General features: G+C 32.1%; 1 protein-coding gene across 1 annotated transcript in view; it reads left to right on the forward strand.

Annotated features, from left to right (window-relative positions):
* Nucleotides 1-23,183, forward strand: part of LOC139514663 (uncharacterized) — a 52,161-nt gene that overhangs the window by 20,374 nt on the left and 8,604 nt on the right. The window contains exons 2-4 of the mRNA XM_071304118.1: nucleotides 19,480-19,640; nucleotides 20,522-20,667; nucleotides 22,172-22,299. Coding sequence (XP_071160219.1) covers nucleotides 19,480-19,640; nucleotides 20,522-20,667; nucleotides 22,172-22,299 — 435 coding nt within the window. The remainder of the gene's footprint in view (nucleotides 1-19,479; nucleotides 19,641-20,521; nucleotides 20,668-22,171; nucleotides 22,300-23,183) is intronic.

The raw sequence follows: 23,183 nt of genomic DNA on the forward strand, positions 1-23,183 counted from the left end.
GTTTGTTTTACTGGTATGAAACAAATATGACAGAAAACATTATCAAGGAGAACATAAAAGAAATAAACCCGCTCGCTAATGTCATAATGTTAACTGAAGGTATAATTGATGATGTCCAGTCACTTAATAACCCACATCCAGTGAGTACTTTCGTCTTATTTATCAGAGTGAGTCAATTTAGAAGGTTTGCTCCATATCTGTAACTTTAACTGATAAATAGACTCAGCAGTAACCTGACCTCTGGCAATCAAATTACGTTTACATATCTGAATTAAAACTTAACGCTTATGAAAAATCTCACTATTCGGACTTCGTTAACAGGAATGTGTTCCTTCCACACAAGCTGCTCCACGTGAGTTATGTAGCAGAACGACTAAAATTAACAATTACAGTCATCAATACGAATTAGCCGACCAAACGATGCGTAGTCATCAATACTAATTAGCCGACCAAACGATGCGTAGTCATCAATACGAATTAGCCGACCAAACGATGCGTAGTCATCAATACGAATTAGCCGACCAAACGATGCGTAGTCATCAATACGAATTAGCCGACCAAACGATGCGTAGTCATCAATACGAATTAGCCGACCAAACGATGCGTAGTCATCAATACGAATTAGCCGACCAAACGATGCGTAGTCATCAATACGAATTAGCCGACCAAACGATGCGTAGTCATCAATACGAATTAGCCGACCAAACGATACTTAGTCATCAATACGAATTAGCCGACCAAACGATGCGTAGTCATCAATACGAATTAGCCGACCAAACGATGCGTAGTCATCAATACGAATTAGCCGATCAAACGATGCGTAGACATCAATACGAATTAGCTGACCATTGATGCGTTTTTGTCTCAACTCACTAGCACCATGCTGTCATAGACTTAAATAATTGTGACATTTTGAAAAAATGTGAATTCGCATGGCGGGTAGTTTATGTCTACATAGTAAAAGCCTACGATTTGCGTCAACTGATCGTGATTTCTAAAATAGATATTGAGGTATCTAAAAAGTAAAATCACAAAAATACTGAACTCAGAGTAAAATCCAATCGGAAAGTCCATAATCACATGGTAAAATCAAATGACAAAACACATAAAAAACGAATGGACAAGAACTGTCATATTCCTGACTTGGTACAGGCATTTTCAAATGTAGAAAATGGTGGATTAAACCTGGTTTTATAGCGCTAAACCTCTCACTTTTATGACAGTCGCATCAAATTCCATAATATAGATAATGATGCGTGAACAAAACTTACACAATAGGTAAAAATGTCACAAATAATGGTAAAAAGTCTAATTCGGTAGGTCACATATGTGAAAACAGAACGGGATTGTTGTTACGACATAAGGAACACATCCCATATCATCTATATAACAGATATTCCATTACGGTCAACCAACTCGTGATGGCGTCCGTAAAATTTAGGAAGTGATGATTTCAGCTTCCTAATGCTTCACTATTGGGAAGCTGAAATCATCTCTTTTGATTAAACAAAGTCTTGTACTAAATTTGACATTCACACTTACCAGAATGTATGACAAACGAGACGATTTAATTTTGAAATGATCAATTTGCCCAACCTTAGTAGCAAATAAACTTATATCACAGAAGAAAAGCTTGCAATTGCGTCTGACGTTCGTTTCGTCTACGAAAGACTTATCAGTGACGCTCGAATAAAAAAATAAAAAAAGGCCAAATAAAGTACGAAGTTGAAGAGCATTTAGGATTCCTTAAAGTTTTTTCCAGCTAAGGTAACCTATTCGGAGGTAAACAGCATTAGTATTTTAAAAATTCAAAGTTTTGTTATCAGTTAATTTATAATGATAACTATATTAATGATAGTGCATGTCAACCAGGGTTTCCCCTGGGTCAATTATTTTTTTCGCCACCTCTTTCGCCAAAACAATATATTTTTCGCCACTTTATTATTTTTTTCGCCAAGTAACATAAATATATTTTTCCTGTTGTGCCCTTTTGTACTAAGAAGTAATTTTTACAACAAAACAAAAGCTTTTATCACATGAAATTGATCCCTCATTTCATGTGTAGTCATTACATTGAAGGGTTACTCTCATTCGAGGGGTTGTTCCCAGCCTTTTGGATAGATTTTTTCATAACGACAGTTTTCTTTTCTTGACCATCGTAAATGAAAAAGTTGAGACGTACAACTATGCTTGAAACACGTGCATGTGTCACTCAAACGACTTTATTAAAGTCAAAGGATAAAAGAATTAAAGTTTTAAATCGGAGATTTTTCTTGCTTTTGAACAATTTTCGTCACAACAACAGTTTTCTTTTCAAAACTATCTTTAAAGGGAGAGATGTCAAAAGTTTTCTTCAAACACGTGCGTCGCAAAGATGTAAATAAATTCTGTATGTGACATTTATAGCGGAAGCCATTTGACCATATCATTTTGTGAAACAATTCAATCAACACCTTTATTAATTAGTCCTTTGTTGTCGATAGCTATGAAATGCAATCAGCTGATTATTGATTTTCTGTCTAAATCTTAATGAGGTCAAGGTGAATTCTGAGTATTGTCTGACCGGGTAAAGTCCGAGAAACTCGAAAAAAGTAAATAAACAAGATGGAGGAAAATAAATCGGTTTATATATTTCTTTCGCCAAATTCTTTCGCAAATGACGAATTTTTATCGCCACAATTATTATTTTTTCGCAAATTGCGAAAATGGCGACCGCCAGCGGAAACCCTGATGTCAACACATAAGTGCTGACTACTAGGTCATATACCAACTTTACCTGCATATGGGATATACATTTCCAAATTTATTCGGTATTTCAGATTTTTTCAGCAGCTACTCAGACTTTGTTTAAAGTCACCAGTGTCAGAACAGAAAGTCGATGAACTAGGGGCATGTCAGAGAAAATATCGTCCTTTTTTTTTTTTTTAAAGTTCATCGGAGGTACCAAAACCTCAACTTCACAAATAATACACGATGTTCGTGAAGTATAGATTATGGGTACTGGTGTTGGTAATTGTCTTATTAACGTGTTATGGTTTTTCTTTTATTTATCGTTATAAATATAACTTTTAATGTTAAGTCTTTTTTTGTCATATCCCTATCTGGATCGTGTATTCTTGTCTTTCATGTTTGCTTATGTGCTTTGTTTGTGTTTCTTTAATAGTTATGACGTGGCTCTGTACTTATAAATCTCGTCATTGTGTTATTGTTCAATGATAATTTTTTTTATTCTCGTCTTTTATATTTGTTAATGTGCTTTGACTATATGCCTTTTTGTGTTTCTTTGATACATATTACGTGACTCAATACTTCTAAATCCCGTCATTGTGTTATTTCGCTATTGTAAAATTGAATATTCTTGTCTTTAAGTATAGCTAATGTGCTTTGTCTATATGCTTTTTGTGCACCTTTCTTACATTTGTGTTTGATTTTAAAGAGATTAAATTTATAGCATAGTGTTGACTGCTGTGTCCCTATTTTTACATTTTCACCTATTATGTCTGTTTGTTTTGTTCACACATCGTTGTCAATATAATGGAATTAAATGCGACTGTCATACAAGTGAGAGGTTTAGCTAGCTATAAAACTGGTTCAATCTACCATTTCCTACATAAAAAAATGCCTGTTTTAAGTCAGGAATATGACAGTTGTTATCCATTCGTTTGGTGTGATTGAGCTTTTAGTGAATTTCTTGTTTGAACTTTCCTCGGATTTTGTTTTTTATTCATGTTGATGGAAGAAAATATTAACCAGTGGAAGTGTACTGTGTTTACTCTGTCCATACGTCCCATGAAATTCCATTCTTTTTTCCCTCAGAAACCAGGCTTTAGGTAGGCATTTTGTACAATCACTGAAAAAAACTCCTGCGTACGAATCTCACATCAGACCCCACTTGCACAACGAACGCCCATATTTAACATATTCTATAGCGGAATACAAAAATACCGAGTCACCTCAAAAGACATACTACGAAAAGACATATAATGGAACGAAGACAATCAAGGGAAAATTTATAGTAAATAAATTATTAACAACTTCAGCACCTTCAATCTATTGTCTCGGGACTTATGATTATTGTATTATTTGTGAAGTATACTCTGAATATTCAACTGTAAAGTCTTGGTACTTTCCGATGAACGCTTTATTTTGGCCACGAGCATCACTGAAGAGACATGTATTGTCGAAATGCGCATCTGGTGCAGGAAAATTGGTACCGTTAATGTTATTACTACCACTTGGTCGATGCCTCTGTTGGTGGACTGTTAGTCCCCGAAGGTATCACCAGCCCAGTAGCCAGTACTTCGGTACTGGCTTGAAAATACGGATTTTTTGTGTTATTAAAATTTGCTGTTACAAAATGTTAGAAATCAATATAAATTAAGGAATGTATCTCCCTCATGCAAAGCTCTGATTCCTGTCACGGATTTTGCTATACTTTTTGCACCATTTGGATTATAGCTCTTCGTCTTTTATATAAGCTTTGGATTTCAAATATTTTGGCCAAGAGCATCACTGAAGAGACATGTATTGTCGAAATGCGTATCTGGTGTAGAAAAATTGGTACCGTAAATGTTATCGAGAATAAGGACGAGACGTTCCTTGACAAAACCCTGTCTCATATTTTTTGCTCAGACACTTATGAGTTTAAACAAAGTCTAAGTAGCAGCTGCAATTTCGTGAATATTGTATAAATTAAGAAATATATAATCCATACACTGATGAAATTATTATTTTACTGCTAAGGTGAGGAAAACTTATAATTACAAAATTAAAATCGTGTCGTTTGTCAAAGATTCTTGTCAAATGTGATGTAAATGTCATAAGATTAACCAGAGAAAGCTATTTGAGTGGTTTCTTTTATATCCAGTTCCGAAGAACATTAACTGTACCCAATCAGAAAAGTTTGGATTTCATGTTAAATTGTGTTTCAGAATTATGGCTCATCAACTTTTTACCAAAGACTTATATTTTACACAAATGAATGCGTATGTTAGAAATACTCGTCCGTACTTCTCAAAGTATCTACATATAAATGATCCTTGTAAGTTAATGTAAAACACCACTTGATATTTTCATAAATTCTCTCAGTATTTCCCCAAATGAACAGTTTGAAAAAGAACTATTGATGTAGATAGTGGTTTATCGATAAAAAAAAATGTATGCGTCACATGGTAGTTTGGTTTAATTAAAAGATAATTATGTTTGCTTGTAAAATTTGTTTTATAAGAATTTTCCAGGTTACGTATTACTCAAATTTGTAATACATGACCTGTTTCTATGGAATCGTGTTGCTCTATATTTTAAAGCATGGTTATCAAAAACAGTAACAATGCAAATGATGTAAATGTCAAATTCGTGCAAAAACTCAAAGTTTATAAAAAACCGGAAGTATAATAGTTGGTAATGATTACTCTTTCTAGACTTCGTGTCTTACTTTGTTTACAGCACCATAAATAATTCAAAGTATTCAATATTCGTGTATTGAACGAATAAAAATAAATCAAAGAATATAACTAACATTATTATCATAACAATTGATACATGCTTTTGAAATTATTCAAATCCGAGGGGAAAATTCAAATTGATGAAACTGCTGATGAATTTAAAAAAATAACACAATTAAAACTATTTATTTGAGTCTCGTAAAGTCATTGGAATAGAAGAAAGTACTTTAACAAATAATTGATGAACCAAGGTTGCAAAGGGAATTTAAACTAATTAAGAGAGATTCTTATCTTACTTAACATTAATTAATCTATAATATTCATGAATGACTGGACATTTAATTTCGACCAATGTGTTGATTAATTAACTATTTAATGTATGTTATAGTCAACTGTCTTAAAAAATCATTAGTATAAATAACCAAATGTGAGTTGCATGTTATAACTGCAATTAGACACTCAGATGATCAATAGAAAAAGTAGACTGGAATAATCAAAATAATACGGAAATGTAAATTATTTGTATAAAGGCTCGGTAATGAAGGTGTACACGATATGTTATAACTGTTTAAAAATGCAGCTATCAATAGCTGTTTTCCCTTGTAGACGTCTAACAAAATATATTTAATTTTTACACAGCAGTAAGCTTGAAAAAAAAACCAAGATTAATAAAGAAATAAGCAGTTGTGATATAATTGCCAATTAGACAAACCATCTAACAGAGACAAAAATATTTGGATGCACACATCTATACCATTTAAGTGATAACAATGAGCTTATAAAAACCATAAAAGGCTCCAACATGACAAAATGTGACACATTTCAAATGCAAAAGTCACTAACTGGATGTTGTGCAGACATCAACAAACAAAAACCTCTTAATAATAGGTTCTTGACCTTGGACAGATAAATGGTTAGGTGTTAAACATATTCTCGATCGCTTAACTCTCTCACAACCTTAAACAACATGAATAACAGGTAATCAAAACAGAAAACTAGCTCGACTCAGCGAGTTTACCTGAAACACGTTGAAAATAATAAAAAGATGTTCAAAACAACTGTCATATTCTTGACTTGGTACAAGGAATCCCTTTGTTTAAAATGGTGTATTTAACCTTGTTTTATAGCTAGCAAAACCTCACACCATAATTTATCAAAACTGTTCTTGACAGCATTGTGACTTTATTTCTACTGCCTAAATGTTTTCGAATATTATGTGACCTATCCAATGTTTATCGAATGATGCAGGATTTTAATCGTTGTTTTGTTTTATACTTAATTATCAATAGCAAGTTATCGAATAAGACTATTTACCGGATTTGTAATAATATAAGCAACACGACGGGTGCCACATGGGGAGCAGGATCTGCTTACCCTTCCGGAGCACCTGAGACACCCCCAGTTTTTGGTGGGGTTCGTGTTGCTTAGTCTTTAGTTGTTTTCTATGTTGTGTCTTTTGTACTATTATTTGTCTGTTTGTCTTTTTATTTTTAGTTGTTAGTTTCTTTTCGATTTATGAAGTTGACTCTCCCTCTGGTATCTTTCGTCTCTCTTTTATAACTGGCACCAGGCTTATTATTTGATACGCGATTCGTCTACTTAAGATTCATCAGTGACGCTCAGATCAGCATTTGGTATTTAAATAAAGCGTAAACATAGCAAAAAGTAAGATAGCAAAAAAACTCCATGGAAAATAAAAATAATATTAATTGTCAAAAACTAAAACTTAGACACATCAAACGAATGGAAAACAACTGTCATATTATTCCTGACTTGGTACAGGCATGTCCCTATGTACAAAATGGTGGATTAATCCTGGTTTTATACCTAGCTTAATCTCTCACCTGTATGACAGTCGAATAAAATTCCTTTATATTATTCAGTATTTTTTGTGATTTTACTTTTTTTTTCGTCTTCGTCCATGCATGCATTGAATTAGCTTAGTATTCAAGTTTTCATGTTTACATAATACGAAAAGGTTTAGTAATATTATCAAGTGTTACCAATTTATTTCTTCAGGTAAGTTAGAATGCACTATATGTATCTTTGAATCCTAATAAATAGGTTGAATATGAAAGAGTCAACTAAGAAGAAGAAAAAAAGATAGTTACATCAAATAAAAAAAATAATCTACTAACATCATAAATTTAAGCGATAAGAAGTTATGCAGGTTTTCTAAACTTGATGTTGATTTCAAGATTTATGTAATACCTTGTTGAAAGTAAATTTACAAATTACTTCCACGTACTTTTAATCAAGAAGATATTGCAAATAAGCATTGTGTATTTGTGTTTTTTTTAACGACCGACTCCCGAAACCAAATAATAGTTATCAAAGGTACCAGGAGTCGGTTTCACACAAAAAACTACGGCTGTAAAAAAGATTGTTCTTAAGTCATGAACAGTTCAGTATACTTACGTCCATCTTGTCCTAAGTTTTTTTTCGTGAAACCGACTTCTGACTTTTTATGTGATACATCAGACGCGCGCTGCGTCTACATAAGAACTATCAGTGACGATCAGATCAAAATAGTTAGAAAGACAAACAAATATAAAGTTGAAGAGCATAAGGAGCCCAAAATCCAAAATAAATATTCCAATTCGGGTAAGGTAATCTATGCAAAATCCTTAGTATTTCAAATAATTCATACTTTTGTAAACAGTAAATTAAAATAAAATAACCATATAATTGATATCCATGTCAACACCCAAGTGCTGACTACTGGGTTGTATATAAATTGGGAAACAAATGCATGCAAGATCATATGTGTAAACAATTGTGTTTGGTGACATCTGCATTTCAATTTAATGTAAATATTTGACAATGATTTATTTCAGATATTATTCAAACATTTATTGAAATTAATTGTATAGCTTTTAGTAATATTGTTCATGATTGAACCGTTCCTGGTACAGTAATTATCAAACGCGTTAAATTTCAGGTATTTTATGATTTCGGTACTTTTTCAACAATAAAATGGAAAAGGCACATAGAAAAACTAGCAAATACAACTATTGAAATAATTTAAAATCATTTTAAACGTCACATAAAGCAATACGGTCCATTAGAAATTAAACGATTAAACCAATTGGATGTGATTGATATTTAAGTACTGGAGTACATGATAAATTAATAAATTGTCATTGGGTTTGAATTTGTAACAGTAACTGCTACAAGTAGGTACTAAGTGTCTTCAGTCCTTTGTTATTTCTTTGTGTGCTTCGTATTAATCGGGTGGATATTACCAATTATAACATGACGTCCTTCAAACGCTCTGAGTACACACCCTTGGTAAAATATGAATATATTGTCAGGCTGTTCCAATCGTATTCCCACGTCATATGCTTTTTTATGAATGATATTCCGGACGTCATAGAACGATGACGTAAGAATATGACCATTTTACGGGAAAATACACGCTTGCCAAAACAAAAATCACCACAACAAGGAAACGTAAACAAACGATGCTAAATGTGGTATAAGCCGATTTTTTTAAAACATATAAGACATTTTAAGAAAATTATAATTTAAATTCGCCTAAAACTATCTAAATTCGTTATTGTAAAAACTTAAGGCATGTCACTAATTCTGTTTGCTCCGTTCTTTTACGCCAATTTAATAGTGCGTTTATTTATGGGAACGGCAAGTATTTGCCTCCATCTAGAGCGCTTCGATCCAAAACAATAGCCGTATTTGCCCTATTCGAATCGATATAATTCATGGGGGCTTGAACATATCGTGATTTTACCACGGGTTGTCCCTTTATGCCGATATTTTATAAAATAAAATATTTTGTCATAAACCCGTGGTAAAATCAAGATATATTTCATCCCTCATGAATTATTTCTTAAATAATAGAGTCGGATTAGTGTGAAGATTATATTTGTTCTACGGTTGATATATTGATAACGAAGTGGTTTAAGGAAACAAAAGCTCAGTTTTAGCCAAAAAACTAAATAAATTTGATTTTACTTTACAAGTTTTTTTATAATGATCTAAAGGTCACGGCAATACAATATTAACAACAATGATTGCTTATTGTCTGTTTACTGAATACGCAAATTAACAGTAGCTGATGCACTTTTATTGTATTATAGTTTTAAAATACCTTTATTATATTTGTTCTATAACATGGGTAAATATCAACAGTTATCATTCAATCGAAGAATTCTAACGGGAATAGACAATAATTGACAATTATTGAATATATTTTACATTATAGACAGGAAAACATCAACCCAGTTTCAAATTTCACTCTATAATTACAGTTTACTCGATAGGTTTGGTATTAAGTAGAATAAACAAAAAAATAAATCTGGGGTATATTTTGATAATTTATCTTTTTAATATAATACCGATTATACCAACTATGTGTCAATAGCAAGTGTTCAGATGTTGCAACGATTCCATGAGAATAGCACTTGTCATATTTCGTAATCGAAATCTTAGCTGTTATTTTGAAATGAAGAGGCATAATATTGTTCTGTCCCAAACTCAATAATAAAATTAACGGTATCAATTTTCTTGCACCAGATGCGCATTTCGACAATACATGTCTCTTCAGTGATGCTCGTGGCCAATAAAGTAGAAGATGATATCAAAAGGGAACCTTAACAAATAACTTAAAAAAAAACAAGCTCTATGGCATAACGTATTTATTGCTGAGAATTGTCCAAATGCACTCATCATAGAAACCAGGATTTAAATTCAGTACGCCAGACTTGTCGTGTTTTGTCTACAAAAGATTTGTTAGTGGCAATCAAATCGATACAAATAAAAAGGCAATATAAGGTATTAAGTTGAAGAGGATTGAGGACCCTAATACCTAAAAGTTTTGCCAAATACAACTAATTATAAAAGGATATATATTCTTAAGGATAAACAAATCCTTAGAATTTCGTAAAATATAAAAAAAAAACATATAATTTATGCTGCTTTTCATCTTTATTTAAACTTTTCCTTTCTTCTAGGAAAGGGTTTGTAAGGTTTTCGGAAACCCTCTACTATATTTGTTATACCTGATCGTGCAGCATCAAATATTATTGTTTGATCTATAGTTGTCAGCATATAATACATGGGTATTCATTTTTTGAAGGTGGTACACCGATGTGTAGTGATTGAATAATTGTGTCATAGACAAAAGAGGGACGAAAGATACCAAAGGGACAGTCAAACTCATAAATCTAAAACAAACTGACAACGCCATGGCTTAAAATGAAAAAGACAAACAGAAAAACAACAGTACACATGGCACAACATAGAAAACTAAAGAATAAACAACACGAACCCCACCAAAAACTAGGGGTGATCTCAGGTGCTCCGGAAGGGTAAGCAGATCCTGCTCCACATGTGGCACCCGTCGTGTTGCTTATGTGATTACAAATCCGGTAAATAGTCTAATTCGGTATGTCACATTCATGAAAGGGAAGGGGATTGTAGTTACGACGTAAGGAACATATCCGATATCATTTGTGAAACGGTTATTCCATAACGGTCAACCAACTCGTGATGGCGTCCGTAAAATTTACGAAGGGATGATTTCAACTTCACCATTTGGAACTCTTGGTTTAATACCTTCCTTGTGAGCAGTAACCCTCTATAAAAAAAATCATGATAGGAAATGCAAGCACGGGAATATCGTATCAATTGGGAGATAAATACCCCGTATGCAGGTGCTGCTGGAATGTTTCTACTTAGAAATGGAAAGTTCACAATTGAAAAGCTGAAATAATCTCTTTTGTCGTAAAGTTTTGTTTTCAACCGTCCCTCATTGTCAATTTCTAGATGTAAGTCAAGATATGAAGCCGACTTAACTGTATCTGTAGTATCCTTTATCTCCAATTCGATGGGATAGGTGCGTTCCACATAGTCACCAAATTTGGAATTGTTTAGTGAAAGAACGTCATCTATATAGCGGAAAGTAGAGTTAAAGGATATTTCTAAATTGAATGAATGAATGAATGAATCTTTATTGCAGAAGCATAGACATGCTATGGCAAAATTAACAACATATATTACATAATATAAAACATGAATAAATTCTTATCTTTTTTCCTAAGAAGTTCCTGCATGAAGTCAGCCTCATAATAATAAAGAAACAAGCCAGCAAGTAGAGGGGCTAAGTTTGTTCCCATTGGGATGACGACAGTCTGTTGAAAAACACGTCCTCCGAGCGTTACAAATATGTTGTCAATCAAGAAATCAAGCATCTTGATAATATCGGTTTCAGAGAATCTTTTGTTTGAATCAGAGTGATTCTTTACAAAGTATGATTTATCCCTCCTTAAGACAAGATACTTGTAGCTACGTTGGCCATTCTTTTTTATGAAGCAAAGTAATACCAATTCTTTCATTTGTCTTTTAGTTTGGAATGTGGAATACTCGTGTAAAGAGTAGAAAAGTCAAATGTTTTAATACTGTTACAAGATGAAAGAGAGTTAGATTGTATGTACTCTAAAAGATCTTTGGAATTTTTAAGTATCCCGATCTGATTCACGCCACCTCTAGAATAGGCAGTTTCACAATAACTTTGAAGCCCGTCTTTGATTGCTGATAAAATAGATGTTAATAATTTAGAAAGAGGTTTCGTGGAGCACTTGGAAGACCCAGCAATATACCGTTGTTTGTAAGGACACTTATGTAGTTTAGATATCCAATACAGTGATGGAAGATCCAGTTCTTCATCTTGGTTGAAATACCAAAGGAACAAAGAACAGACCTATGATTATCCAGGATTTCTTCTTTGGTAAGTGTCGTGAGGGTATATGTTGAGTTTCCAAGTGAATTGTCTATACCTAATTCGTTGTCATATCCTCATGTTGTTTCATATGCACAAAACAATTCGTCCCTAAACTTCGTCCCCTGAATCCCGTATTAATATATGTCCACTTTATCTTAAATGAAGATGTTTTTGATATCTCTCTTTAAAATTATAATTCAAGATTTCTACACCCCTAATAAGTTTTTGTCAAAACTACTTGGTATTATCTCCACATTTCCATTGTCTTATCCATCTGGTTATATAGTTTAGAGGAGTGAATTATGCTTAAATTGTTTACATCTCTTAAACGTTTTCTATGAGCATTCTTATCAAACCAAACAGTCAATAATTGTGGATAGTATAGAGTTAAATAAAATCATAGTGATTCTCATATAGAAATATAGGGACAAATATCTAATACAACATTGTTTGGAGTGAACTTTCCTATTTCCTGGGGATGCTTTTATTATCTTGTATATTAAAAAAGAACCTATCAAACAAAGAGTTACTCCACATGTACAAACTGATGTACATCAATTTGATTCCAAGTGCAATGGTCAATCTACAAATACATTTTTTATGCGGAATTCTCTTAGTTTTTGTCAGTCCTACACTATTATATTTCTACACCCCATTGGATTATAACAGTTTATTCATCTGCTAATTTATGAGAAAGATATTTTTAATCTGTAGTATCTACACATTAATAGGAGACAATTATCCCCAAAAGTTAAAACAATACATCGCCATAGTTGTGGTGTATACTTTACATTTTCCAGAAAAATCATTGATATCAAGATGGTAGACAGTGGTGAGCACTTTAAAAACCAGTATAATTGATATCATGAATAATAATGATTCTTTGACTTATCTCAATATTGATTTCTAGTCTGAGACATATTCACCAATGAATAGTATTTCGTGAATACAGCATCAATTGATTTCGTCAGTAATCATATCTTGTAACTATCATACTGATGTTAAATGGAATTTGAACAATATCATATCAAATTAATAAAATGTAATAACGCTAACGTCAATGAGACAGCAAGCATATGTCATAATTTACCACAAAAAGATATCTGAAAAGTAACTTAATGAGTCTGAACGTTTCGAGATTCAGACGTTTCAAACGATGTTAAGATCAAAATGAGCTTTAACACCTAATGTTTACTTTTGTATGGAATAGCTGTGTCATAAAAAAACGATTATGTTTCGTTGTTGCAACTACAATCCAATCCTCTTTTCGTAACTACAATTCCGTTCCCTTTTCACGAATTTGAGCTACCGAATTAGACTTTTTACCTTTATTTTTAAAAAATTTACCGGTTGTGTCTGTTTGTTTTGTTCACGCATCATTATCAATATTATCAAATTTGACGCGACTGTCGTACAAGTGAGAGGTTTATCGCTGTAAAACCAGGTTCAAACCACCATGTTCTACATTTCAAAATGCCTGTACCAAGTCAGGAATATGACAGGTGTTGTCCATTCGTTGCATGTGATTTGTCATTTGATTTTGCCATGTGATTAGGGACTTTCCGATTGAATTTTCCTCTGAGCTCAGTATTTTTGTGATTTTACTGTTTTCGTAGAATGTATACTGCCACAACTAGAGCATTGTTCTGCTAACCATTGCGCAACATCTATTAATACCAAAAGTTTGTTCAAGGTTTCTTGTTGCTCAGTTGTTTAGTTTTGATTGTACTTTTTGGTAGACTTTTTTTGTCTTTTTCGCCATCTCACGTGTTTCGTTTTATATTTCCTGTTGGTGTCCTATACCAAATTTATTGTGTATTTTGTTATCTGATTTAATAATTGCAACTGGTTTATATACGTGCTGAAAGTACAGTAAATTTTAGACCTTTCATTAATTTTATTTAGTTTTTTTTTAGGTTAATCAGCTGTTGTATATAAACATACGATCTCGACACGTTTATAGTTTAGTAGAGTAGGAAACCGTATTACTTAGCACACATATTTGAAAAACTTAAACTGACAAAATATAAATGAATACGTTACCACCTTTATAAAACAATGTATCATTCTTGTCATATTTCTTATATTTATCCATCGTTCCTTTGTAATACCATGGTGTTTATGTGTTACAAAAGGCACTATGCTTCGTTAGTACGAGTTATTATATTCAGTGCTAATTTAAATGAAGATTAATAGTCGGTAAAATGCCTTTGTATTCCATGCACATTTTATTTTGGAAAGTTGAACCGCTATACTAATTTTTAACCATAAAATAATACAACCATGCAAATAAATCACAAAACCAAATCTCGAGTAGCTACAAAATGATTACTTTTCTTTAATGAAGTATTAATTAGTTACAAACCATATATAAATATAAAAGTTTCCCGTTTAAATGGTTTTACAATAGTAATATTTTGGAGCCCTTTATAGCTTGCTGTTCGGTGTGAGCCAAGGCTCTGTGTTGAATAAAATTGAGAATGGAAATGGGGAATGTGTCAAAGAGACAACAACCCGCCCAAATAAAAAACAACAGCAGAGGGTCACCAACAGGTCTTCAATGTAGCGAGAAATTCCCGCACCCGGAGGCGTCCTTCAGCTGGCCCCTAAACAAATATATACTAGTCCAGTGATAATGAACGCCATACTAATTTCCAAATTGTACACAAGAAACTAAAATTAAAATAATACAAGACTAACAAAGGCCAGAGGCTCCTGACTTGGGACAGGCGCAAAAATGCGGCGGGGTTAAACATGTTTGTGAGATCTCAACCCTCCCCCTATACCTCTAACCAATGTAGTAAAGTAAACGCATAACAATACGCACATTAAAATTCAGTTCAAGAGAAATCCGAGTCTGATGTCAGAAGATGTAACCAAAGAAAATAAACAAAATGACAATAATACATAAATAACAACAGACTACTAGCAGTTAACTGACATGCCAGCTCCAGACTTCAACTAAACTGACTGAAAGATTATGATTTCATCATATGAACATCAGGCACAATCCTTCCCGTTAGGGGTTTAGTATAATACCATCATAACATATATGAGAAGAACATAACCCGTTCTATGCCAACAACTGTTTTTAGAATAAATGTGTTTAGTTCCGATGCAAAAACCTTATCAGTGACTCAATATTAACGCCAAAATATGCAATCTTTAATGACTTGACAACAGTATCGTAATTATATCCCTTCTTAATAAGTCTATTCAAAGGTTTTGTAAGTTTCTGAGGTGAATACTGACACCTTTGTGCTTTATAAAGAATATTACCATAAAAAATTGGATATGAAATACCTGAACGTATTAGAAGTCTGCATGTTGAGCTATATTTACGAATGATGTCTTTATACCGATGATAAAATTTAGTAAATGTTTTGACTAGTTTGTGATATCGAAAACCCTGGTGTAATAATTTTTCAGTAATACATAAATTTCTCTCGTTAAAATCTAAAACATTGTTACATACACGAGCGAATCGTACAAGTTGAGATATATAAACACCGTAAGATGGTGACAAGGGAACGTCACCATCTAAAAACGGATAATTAACGATAGGAAATGAAAAATCATCCCTTTTATCATAAATTTTAGTATTCAGCTTTCCATTAGTGATATAGATATCAAGATCGAGAAAAGGGCAGTGGTCATTGTTAGTATTAGCTTTATTTAAAGTAAGTTCAACAGGATAAATTTCATTAATATACATACTGAAGTCGTCATTATTGAGAGCCAAAATATCATCCAAATATCTAAAAGTATTATTAAATTTGTTTATCAGATGTTGTTTCGATGGGTCTTTGCTTATTTTTGTCATAAATTGTAACTCATAACAATACAAAAACAGGTCCGCAATAAGTGGTGCACAGTTAGTCCCCATTGGAATTCCGATAATCTGACGATATACGGAATCCCCAAAGCGAACAAAAATGTTATCTAGTAAAAATTCAAGGGCATATATAGTATCAAAGCATGTCCAATTAACATAGTTTTTTTTGTTTATTGCTACTAAAAAATGACCTAAAAGAGTTTGAACATATATATTCACATTCTGATTTTTTGAATGCCCATTTAATTAGGTGTGTGAATTTTTTCTTAATGAGAATGTGAGGCAATGTGGTATACAGGGTAGAAAAATCAAAACTTTGAACAGATTCAAAATCACCAATATAAGCATGCAATTTATCAAGTACTTTCAACGAGTTCTTGACACTCCAAAAGTAATTTATTCCACTATTTTCGAAGGCCTTATTTGAACAATTTATTATCAGGTTTTTAATTGTACCAAGTGTGCTGGTAAGAAGAATAGACAATTTAGTAGTTGAACAATGGCTTGAAGACGAAATAAATCTATATTTGTAAGGGGTTTTGTGTAGCTTCGGAAGCCAATACATAGTTGGGACTTTCATTGTATTTGGCTCTGTTTGTAAAGCGGTGCCTAAAAGTTTATGTTTGTTACAGATTTCGTTTTCTGAAAATGGAGTAAGTTGGAATGTTGGTGAATTGGTGATTTCCTTTTTCAGAACCTCAATGTAAAATTTACGTCAAACAATAATAATATTATTAGCAGCTTTATCTGCCGGGACAAAAACAAATTCCTTGGCTAGTTCTTTTAGTTTATGTTTGATACGAGAAATAGGTTTATTGTTGTTATTGTTTATAGTAAAATGTTCTTTAAAATGTTGAATACGTATATCAACTATCTTCATTACTGAATTAAAAAAAGAGTCCAGAGATTTTTTGTCAGCTTTTTCCCGTTTTATCCATTTCATACAGTAAGTATGGAGTGAGTCGTGGATGATATTACGACACTCATTCCAATTAATAATTGACGGGGGACGATATTTAGGTCCTTTACTGAGGAATGATTTTAACTCTCTGTCTTGAACGATGTTAAGATCTCCTGTTATAACATGGGAAATTGGTCCATAAATATATTCGGAATTACTGCAATTACATGAAGTAGGTGTATTTTCACTGATATTAACATCTTTACACAATTGACTATAATTAAACACAAATTTCCGGGTAGATTTCTTGTAAATATAACAAATAAGAGGTAGCTCAGTATTGTCAAAATATCCAGGAATTTGTTCTTTAACAGAATGGTCGTTAAATATACCGGCAATATTTACAAAATCAAAGCCTTTATTGACATACTTAATTTTAATAAAATGTAAGACCGTACTATGATCTATAATGGTTTACTTTACAATTTGTGACTTGGATGGCGAGTTGTCTCATTTGCACTCATACCACATCTCCTTATATCTATTAGCTGTTAAATAACAAAAATACCGAGCTCCAATGAAAAATCAAAAAAGAAAGTCCGTTAAGAAATGGAGACAATAGAAATAATTTTAAAAGTCATTTGTATTAACGTCGGCTTCATTATGTAATGTAATAAACCACGAACGGAATATTTACGAGTGATGCTTCCTTTTTAGGATTGAAAAGATTCAAACAAATATTTCCTTTTTGAGAAAATCTCCATAAGATAAAAACAAATATTTTCAGCCATTTACATGAAGTTGTTTAAACAAATTATTAAACAATGTAATTAACTATTGTTTAAAGGAAAGATTACGAAAGTTATAACAAGTCGAATTCCATATGAATGATTTGTCAGACATGTGGAACGAAAAACAGTATAAACATTGAATGTCTGTTGGGTACTCGTGAAATAAACATATAAGAGTATAGCCATTCATCCAATTGGGTGTATACATCAAACAAAACTGTATTAACACGTGTACATATATCAAAGTAAAAGGAAAGTCCAGAAAACTTGACAAAATCATAACATTTTAAACTATATCAACCACGTGATATCACCCAACGGGACGGACGGAAACAACTGTTACATTTCTGACTTGTTACATGAATTTACAGATCAAAAATATGGGTAAAACATAGTTTCATAGCTGACGAAGCCTCTACAAAATAATTGTTATTGGTTCAATTATATTGACCAAATTGGGCAAGTAACTCAAACAAATACAATCGGATTACTCAAATAAATGCGAGGCATAAACAATCTAACATTTTAAGTATGAGTAATTAAACCACAGTCATGTAATCCAAGCATTAAATGCTATATCTCAACATCATTACAATTCGAATATTCATTGAATATAGAAAAAAAGTTTTTCGGTCTTCCTGTTCTCACTAAAGTTTATTGGATTTGTTTTTCATTTGCGTTTTTCGTAAAAGGTTTTGTTATAAATTAGAACGTTAGTTTTCATCAAAAAAATTGTTTTTATATTTTTTGTATCTAATCCATCTATAACCGTACGGCTGCCTACAATTGCTTACATGTACTTCATTTTAACTTTGATGATACTTGTCTCACTCGCAATCATACGACATATCTTTATTTTATGATGAATCTCTTAAGGAAGTAAATTGACCATTTCGTCGATTTAACTTATTTGTAGATCTTATTATGCTTGTTCAATTTGACAATAGCAAGATTCTCATCACTACTATAGTTTCCGCAAAAAATGCAAAGGGGTAACCATCATAATTCAAAAGCAATTACTCATATAAGGGGTCAATTCACGATTTATGCTATAGGCTTACTTGTATACCTTAATGATCTGGACATATAATGTTCAAAGTTTTTCTCTCTATTTGTATTACTTTTTTAGATTATTACCAAAAACAAGTTCAAATTTGAAATAAATACAATTCAAAGGCAATAACGGGTTTCGGTAAATTCTAAAGGACATTTACCTTGACATGGTTATAATTTTAACCATAAGCAAGAGTCTTGCTGTGATTGTTTTAGTGTTTAACATATGAGCAATTGACATATTAGGTGCAATACGTTCAATGTGGATTGTCTCTAACAACGTCATTGTAGATATACTAAGAATTTCTGATAAGTTTTTGAGATTTAAGACAAAAACTGAATTTACCCTTTTAAGTAAATTATTGTAACATTTGGACCAGTAATTAGAAAATGATATATATAAAAAAAAAATGTTGATCCTTATATATAGATTTAGTTTGCATACATAATCCTTTTGGATATTTAAGGCTTTGTCAGTTTGAATATCCCTTTAATACTTTTCGCCACTTTTTATGCATAAACTACAAATGGTTATTACTGCTATTATATCAGAGTCTGGACTTTTTCTAAACTTTATCTTAGCTGTAGGTTCTAGAGCCAATGATATACACATTAATCAATACCATGGCCAATGCCTTAACAATATCAGTCTATAGATTAAAATACGTATGTGAATGTTTTTTTGCAACATTAAAATATGCACATATACATTTCAGTCCAGTGTACTAGAATAGTACTAGCAATCTCCAACGGAACAGGAATAGGATTATTCAACCTATGGCATTTGTCAAATGTTTCTTGTGGAACTGTAAATGATGATTTTTTCCGCAGTGATATCATTGATAGATTTCGACCAGATATCAGCTGCCCTTATCAGGTAATAATATTTTTATTTACTGAATTTTTTTTTACTTCAATTGGATTCAATATATGTAAGTACTATCTTTAAATAATATACAGTACAATATTCTTACCTATTTTTGATTTTTGAACCCTGTACGCCAACATTCCACATGTGAAATTATAAAATTGTTTTGTGTAAACATTGAACGAAAAAATTTCTTCCTATTTGACGTATATAAATTTTTGACGTCAGACTCGCGAAGCAATGGATGTGTTTTTAATTTGATATATGCTGTGTGCTTTTTTGTAAAATTGTTTGTTTTAAGATTGGAACACAGTGATGACTGCTGTACCCGTATTTGGACTATTTTATTTAGTATGTCTGTTTTGTTCACGCATCGTTGTAAATATAACGGAATTTGATGAGACTGGCGTCAAAGTGAGAGGTTTAGCGCTTTAAAACCAGGTTCAAACCACCATTTTCTACATTTGAAAATGCCTGTACCAAGTCAGAAATATGACAGTTGTTGTCCATTGCTTTGATGTGTTTTATCATTTGATTTTGCCAGGTGATTAGGGACTTTCTCATTGAATTGTCCTCGGAATTCAGTATTTTTGTGATTTTACTTTTTACATCTGTTGTTCACTCTAGATATAAATAGAGCGCCAATCTATTCTAATGGTTTTGCATATTGGTAAAAAAGAAGACATATCCTAATGAATATAATTCGACCATAGTACCCTTCTAAACAATTTTAGATCAAATCAGATGAGCAGACAGGTTTTGAAAGGATGAAATGTGTCTTGATTAATTATGCATGCAAACTTTTCTCGTCATAAATATAACATTCGATATTGGCTAGAAGGTTGTGATACTTAAAAGACATGCTAATACAGACAAAAGTTTTATTTCAGTTATTTTTGACAATGAATACAGCAGATGGAACAAGGAAGAAATCGACAAAATATTTGACAAATGTAACATTGGAGAAGACTTTAGAAGGTGGTTCCATATTCGACGCACCAGGGACCTTTCCAACTCCGCATGTATCATCAGTTCAGTATGTATTTATTTGAAAAAAACATGACAAATATATATCTTAATATAAACAAGTGTACACTATATGACTCCAACACAAAACAAATATGAGTAGAAACAAATATTCTTATCCCCATGCAACAAGGTGGGCAGAATATGATCTCGATGCAAACCGGTGTACAGTATATGATTCCCAAATTAAACATATGTATAGTATGTGATCTAAATACAGACAGTTTTGCATTATATTATGTCATTTCAAAACAGGTGTGCAGCAGTCTATTTTATCAATGTCAACTGAGCGTTAATGATCTCAATGCAAACACATGTGTTAATATTGAAATTATGCGTAGAAAAAAAGGTTGGTTTGTGCTACACAGTCTATGTAGACCGTCTTTTTATCTGATTTCATGTTTGCCGTAATTTGGTCAGTTTTTTTTGCTTCACTATATAAACTCAATTTGCGACAGTAAAATCTACGTTTTACGAAGGCCAAGCTTAAAATATAATACAGTTATCTCCTAATTATATGAATGTTCATTTCCCAAATAAGCGAATTGTTCGGAATTACAACCCCTGATACTAGCGATAGAAGTAAATGGAATTTATTCACCTTACTCGTAATTTAAAACAATATGAGAGAACATTGAAAATTCATGGAATTGGGAATATAATCCAATAATGTTAAATCACTCCAAAAAGTTCAAACTGAACATCAACTTTAACAGGAGTTAAGTTTATTTAAAGTAAATATTGTCAATTTTCTTTCTAATGTAAATAAAGATTGGAATTCGCCTTTAAATAACATTAAATCAATACATACCAAGGATGCATTGAAAGCTGCAGTAAAGCATCACCTTAGAAATAAGTAAAATTGTATCTATATGTGTAACTAAAATTCGCCATATCCACTTTTAATTTCTTAATATGGATGCAAACTCTTAATTTCTTGATTTTTAAATCTAGTCAAGAGACGCGTTAAGATTACCCTATAGAAAACACGGAAGCCCCTTCATTGGTTATCATTTGAAGGATTTCGTTTCGAGAGGACATTTCAGCATCATTATATTTGTTTCATTTCATAAATATTTTTAATAATGCATATCAATAAATATATATATATATAATCTACCTGTATTTACCTGAGTTTTCCTGTGAAATAATGTAAGCAAAGTGTAATCAAAAGCGAAGCAAAAATGATATTTGCGCGGAAATGTTATGCAGATAAGTTTTAATATATGCAAGGAATATTAATTAAAGCGGTTTCATTATTACAATGTATTTTGTTAAAATCGAAACATTTTTGTTTGTTTAAGTAAGTATGATAGTTTTCGAATTTCCAAAATATTTCATTAAATAATATTTATAAACACGATTATTCTATTTTGACTTGCTACAACAAAAATTACATCTAAGTGCTTCCAATAATTTGAAAGTGATGAAAGGTAAAATACTTCATATTAATATCAAAATTTCTAATGCAAAGTTACTCAGTACATGTAGTTTCAATTCCTGTTTTCTTTCAGCACTGCGGATGGTTTTGAATTTAAATTAGCCGATCCTACTGGCAGATACTTGTATTTTGGTATTTTAAAACCTTCAAACAATACTGAAGTGGTATATTATACCAATAATACAGGTTACGACCTAACAAGTAAGATAACTTTATACTTTCACTGATTGACAAATGTTCTATGTAATTGTAATTTAAATAAACTTTACTCGTAAGTCGATCTTGGTTGCGACATCGTTTGTTTTATAAGATACAAAGTCTTATGTCAAAGCGTGTTTCGATCAAGTAGTATATACATATATTTAGAATAACAATACATGGTCTCAAAATATAAATTTTATTTGTAGTCAGCTCAAATCAGGATAGACTAATGCTCGAAAAAAACTGTTTCTCAGCCTTGTACAAAATCATATTTATTCTTTATATACTGCATCTCCTATAACTGTTCGAAATGAAATATTTAATGTGGAGCAACTTCCGCGTCATAAAGAAAACTCTACCGAAATTGATTGTCAACGTCATAAACAATTCGATGTACGGTCAGTGACTGTTTATCACAAATGACTAAACGTTTTATTCAATTTGACTGCGCATATATCACAGCTGTAGTTTTTGTGCTAATTTCGATTGTCGAACTTAACGACCCTTCCAACAAGAACAACCTATCCACCAAATAAATAAAGGCAACAGTAGTAAACTGTTGTTCAAAAGTCATAACATGATGATTTTGCCAACCTGTCAACTTATCGACTCTGTCAATCTTGCCTACTCGTCGATCCAGTAAACTTGGTCTGTTTTACCAACAAAATGTTTTATGTTTATGAATAAATTATGTAATGACGGATTTTAAAATCTCAATTACATTCAACCGGAACTATTTGTCCGTATATAAGTCAGTCAGATTTGTTGCCATTATCAGGAATCAGTTCACATTATCATTTCTGTTAATTTCTTTGAGAAATTAATTCTTGCTTGCTCTTAAATACGATCTTTTTACCAATAATATAGTTTTGTTACAAATTTAT

This window comes from Mytilus edulis, chromosome 3 (genome assembly GCF_963676685.1).
Source record: "Mytilus edulis chromosome 3, xbMytEdul2.2, whole genome shotgun sequence".
In the NCBI taxonomy this organism is placed as follows: Eukaryota; Metazoa; Mollusca; class Bivalvia; order Mytilida; family Mytilidae; genus Mytilus; species Mytilus edulis.